The 4,512-nt window shown below is 48.1% G+C and overlaps 1 protein-coding gene across 1 annotated transcript; it reads right to left on the bottom strand.

The window, feature by feature from the left end:
• Positions 1-697: 697 nt before the first annotated feature.
• On the bottom strand, positions 698-4,512 carry LOC129384616 (uncharacterized). Its single transcript, XM_055070212.2, has 4 exons — positions 4,446-4,512; positions 2,788-2,895; positions 2,628-2,702; positions 698-1,584 (listed from the first exon to the last, which is right to left on the bottom strand). Exons 1-4 carry the CDS (start codon positions 4,510-4,512, stop codon positions 698-700), a joined length of 1,137 nt encoding a protein of 378 aa, XP_054926187.2.

The following is a 4,512-nucleotide window of genomic DNA, read 5'->3' as shown; positions in this document are numbered from 1 at the left end:
AGGCATTGCAGCGCTATGTAGCCTGTACAGTGACTTCAGACTTACTTCAGCAGAGCAAGAAATGCCGCTCTAGTACATGAAGTAGTCTACTTTAACGCAAGTTCAATGCCTTGCACGGCAGTAGGGATTCTCAAACTGCGTTTTGTGGAACTCTTGGGTTTCTTGGAACACTTCCTAGAATCGCCAAGCACCTATGTTCATGCATGTCTTCATCCACCTTAGCCAGTTATTTTGGGACTAAGGCTCTAGCTGCTTACTGCTATCTCACTATACAGCCAGTCATAACTGAATTTAAGTATTTGTTCAGGTGCTGTGCAGCTTGCGTACCCCTTTTACATATGTCGGCCAGCACCTTTTCAAGTCTCGGTCGCAGCGGTCGAATTTCGATGGAGGCAAAATTCTAGAGGCCCGTGTACTGTGCGATGTCAGTGCACGTTAAAGAACCCCAGGTAGTCGAAATCTCCGGAGTCATTCACTGCAGCGTCCCTCATAGCGTAAGTCGCTTTGGGACGTTAAACCCCCATAAACCAAATATTTTTAATAGAGGCTCCGTGACCGAAGATGGCCAAAACAGAAATGAAATATGTTAGGAGCCGACTACATTTTATCCAAATTAGGTTGGTCTTTTTTCAACTGAAAAGGCTAAAAAGTTTGAGCACCCCTGCATTACAGTCGATCGTGCACAACGTACAAAACATTAAAAGCACCACCATCGCTCATCGGTGTAGAATATGGGCTCATGCATGAAATTATTGAAATAACAACAAATTTTCCATATCTTGTTCAGCTTCTCTGCCATAACATTAGGAAAAACAGCACGGAGTATTCTAAAGTTTTTAACTTCCCTTATGACACGCTCAACATGGATTCGCAAACTGGCTCTCTGCCGTGTTGCTAACTCGTCTGTCAGCGACAACTGCGAGCTGCCATTCAACATAGGTGGCATGTTTATTTCGACTCCAAGCTGACGGAGGTAATCTTCAATGAGGAATCCTCTATCCGCCATTACACTGTCCCCTTCCTCGAGCAACTCATACAGGCCACTGTGTCTTGTGATTTCTCGATCAGAAAGTCTTCCAGGAGCAAGATTAGACACGAAAGAAACGAAGCCGTTTGGAGTAATGCCAATGAGCCCTTTTGCGGTGTTGTGTTCTTTATACGAGCTGAAAGTGTCGCTTTGTGTACTGTAGTCAGACGGGTTCTCGATAAACATTTCTGTGCAGTCGAGTAAAATGCGTGTAGATGGGTACAATTCTTTAAAATTGTCTGGCATGAACTGGTCCACTGTGTTACGGGATGGCCACATTGGTATCTGGACTAGCCTTTCAAACAAAAAATTAACCCAAAATGTGTACATAGCACTCACGGTCGACACAGACACTTTCAGGCGATATGCCAAATCCTGTTCCAGTAACCCAACCCTGAGCCTGCAAAGCACTGCAATGAGCTGTTCTTTCATTGTCGGTGCTGGTGGCCTTCCAGCACCCGTTTTCAGTGCCTGGTACATGCCTTCAACATGTTCAACAAACAAATAAAATTTTTCGAAGGAGTTAAAACCCGTATAAAACATGAGTCGTTTCTCATCTGCAACAAAATCGTGAACTTTGGAGACAGGATCTTTTAGTTTTAGTTTCTCTTTGAGCGCCTCAACTTTCACATCGTGCAACTGAGCCTTTTGATCTTCAACCTCTTTCTGGAACACAGATTTGTCTTTGCGGAGCAAGCTATTTTCATGCTCTAGTTTTCCACAGACTTCGAGAAACTTCGAGGTTGACTTTTCTTAGTGTGACAGCAGATGCTGCGTCTGGAGGCCCCATGGAGTACGAGTGGTCGGCACCTAAAAAAATGAACTGCTTATTGATTTGCGAACAGTTAGGCCCTGCTTTAATGCAGATTTCAGGGTTTCAAATAGTCACTTCAGCCCACAGTGTGTGTTCTGAACATTTGCTCTCGGCTTACATTGATATACAGACAACAAAGAACCAGGATGACAAAGCCACAGAGCCCAACTCTCTTTCACTCCACTGATCCACCTGTGCAAGCAGCTTACCAACCAGCAAGCCTAGATTAATACTATCCAGTTATACTCGTAAACCTCATGAGCTGTTTGTGCCCCTCCTGAGCACGCAGTTCGACGACACTGCAGCTTGTGCTACCAGCGTATTGGTCCGCCAAATTTGCACTACATTTGGATAGCCTCACTTTTGTGTCATTTCTCCAAGCTAGGGTAAAGGGAATAATGTCGAGGTGAAAGAAATGAAATGGGTAAGTTTCACAGTGCGTGCACTGGTGGAACAGGTACCACGTTTATCAGAAAACTCGCTGAAGTAATAACACATGGACGGTACAGATCTCTGATGATATTTATGTCACAGAACACATGAGGTTCTGCCACTCCTAACATGCAGACTTCCCATGGCTGGCTGCAAAAGCTTGCGAAAAACTGGCTTCGCAGGAGAAAATTTGGTCAGTTTTCACTGGATAAAGAAGTCGCTCGCTATTAATATACCGGTTGCCACAGCACCCGTGGACCCCGGCATCAGTGGGCGCGATAGGGGTCCGTTAAATGCGAAAAATAAGTTTTTATAGTGGAATGAAGAAAGCGAGAATTTTGAACCCTCACTAACCTTCCGTTCCCGTGCGAGGCGAAGCCGGTGCACCGAAGGTCAGCTGGGTGGGCTCCTGGGAAACAACGTCGCTTTCTGCGTATAATACACTTTCGTGAAAATGCGTACACACAAAGCCGAAGCCTCAGAAAAAAGATGGCACAGTTAAAGCGTCTCTTACGTTGATCGCATTGGGGCACGTCAACTATGCAGCCCATCTCCAACTCGTTCAGAAGGAGCACAGGGCTTGCAGAGGCAGTCTGGGAGCTCGTCTTCTTGCGTTTCGCGACTGGAAAAAATTTGCAAGTTATGATAACATGCAATAACCATCTGAATATATACACTTACCGGTGTTAAAGAAGGAGATAGTTGATTGATGACTTTATGGGGGAAATTTTGGCAGCCGGTCCAGATAACCACGGCGTCCACTAGCGTTGAAGTGAGCTCCGCATATCCGGTGGTGCTTAGAAGGTTGCCACAAAGAGAAGCGACCAGCACTTCCTTGGCGTATGATTCTTCTCACCCACTCCTCTTTTTTCTTTTTCATTTGCAGGGAACGCGTGAAATGAAACGTTCTTGTCTTTCAGCGTGTTGTTCTCGCAACCAGGCACACAACAAGTCTGACCGCCACCTCGCCACTTGGACAACATCGCGCGCATTAGTGGCTGAGGTCACTAAGAAACACACAGGCACGTAACAGTTAATATAACGCACCTGCAACCGCCCACCCCCAAACAGTACACGAAATCTCAAACCAAACGAAGCACGAGCACACACACACACCCCAGCTATGCAACGCAGGAGGCAGCCAAGACGGGCGGTCCGTCGGCGCTCGCTCATTTTTCCCATAATGCGTCGCGCACCCGCTCGGTTTTCTCGCGGCGCTGCGATTTCCGAAATGGTGCATTACACTGGTCATGGGGTTCGCAAGCTCCTTTCTAAAATTGAGGAAGGCAGAAGAGAAACAAGTTGAACGATTTTCAGAGGTTCGGATGGCGAACGCGAGCTCCTTCAAGTGATCTGCCCAATCTTTCTGGCGCTCGGCAAAGGCACACAGCATGGGTTTGAGCGTTCTGTTCGTTTGCTCTGTTAGGTTGGACTGGGGGTGGTAGGGCGAAGTTGTGCGGTGATCAATTCCAAAGGAGCGGCGCGTCGCACCAAACACTCGAGCGGTGAAATAGGACGCATTGTCGGTGATCAGCCAACCGGATAGCCGAACCGATTGAACACTTCTAGGGTCTGCCCTAGCACCACCCGTGCAGTTCAACCGATTTGGAAATGTGATCAGCAACTACCAACAAGTAGCTATAACCCTGCTTACTCCTGGGGAAAGGCCCCATTAGATCGCAGGTGGCTGCCGCGGACGCACACTGTTAATTGGTTTCATCAGTCCAGGTGGCTTGGATCCTCGTGATTTCACCATTTGACAGACACTGCAGGAGCGGCAATAGCAGTGTATATCCCCCCTCATGCCCGCCCAGGTGACAGTTTGGCTCAGTTTCGTAAAAACTTTGCAGCCACCAAAATGACCGGCCAAGGGTTCATCGTGACAGAATCGCAACAGTGCGCCTCTCAGACTCTTGGGGATAACCACCTCAAAAGCGTCTACGGACTCATCATCTCTGGCTATGTACTTCAGCACGAGCCCATCATGACCCCGCAAATATGAATCCCCAGAGGCCACAGCGACACACGCAGGCTCCGCTTCCGCCGCGCCCGCTGCAGTGCAAGCAGCGTCTCCGCGCTCTGTCTCCCGGAGACCATCGCTCAAATCGCGACAAAATAGGTCATTTTGCTGGGCTGTCAGTAGCTTTTTCTGGCTGAATGCGATTCCAGTACCCACGCAGGGGGGTCTGGTCTCGTCTACACTCAAGACTGCAACCATTCCTGCCGCCCGCTTGGGCAT

This window comes from Dermacentor andersoni, chromosome 5 (assembly GCF_023375885.2).
Source record: "Dermacentor andersoni chromosome 5, qqDerAnde1_hic_scaffold, whole genome shotgun sequence".
NCBI classification, from domain to species: Eukaryota; Metazoa; Arthropoda; class Arachnida; order Ixodida; family Ixodidae; genus Dermacentor; species Dermacentor andersoni.
This window is presented reverse-complemented; position numbering and strand designations above follow the sequence as displayed.

Bases quoted from the DNA above. Each gene is read 5' to 3' on its own strand.
- LOC129384616 (XM_055070212.2), bottom strand. From the start codon at position 4,512: ATGCCCAAGCGGGCGGCAGGAATGGTTGCAGTCTTGAGTGTAGACGAG. The intron at 2,703-2,787 runs GTAAGAGACGCT...TATTATACGCAG, and splicing joins CGTGCCCCAATGCGATCAAC to AAAGCGACGTTGTTTCCCAG. The intron at 1,585-2,627 runs GTTAGTGAGGGT...ATTTTGTTGCAG, and splicing joins GCCTCGCACGGGAACGGAAG to ATGAGAAACGACTCATGTTT.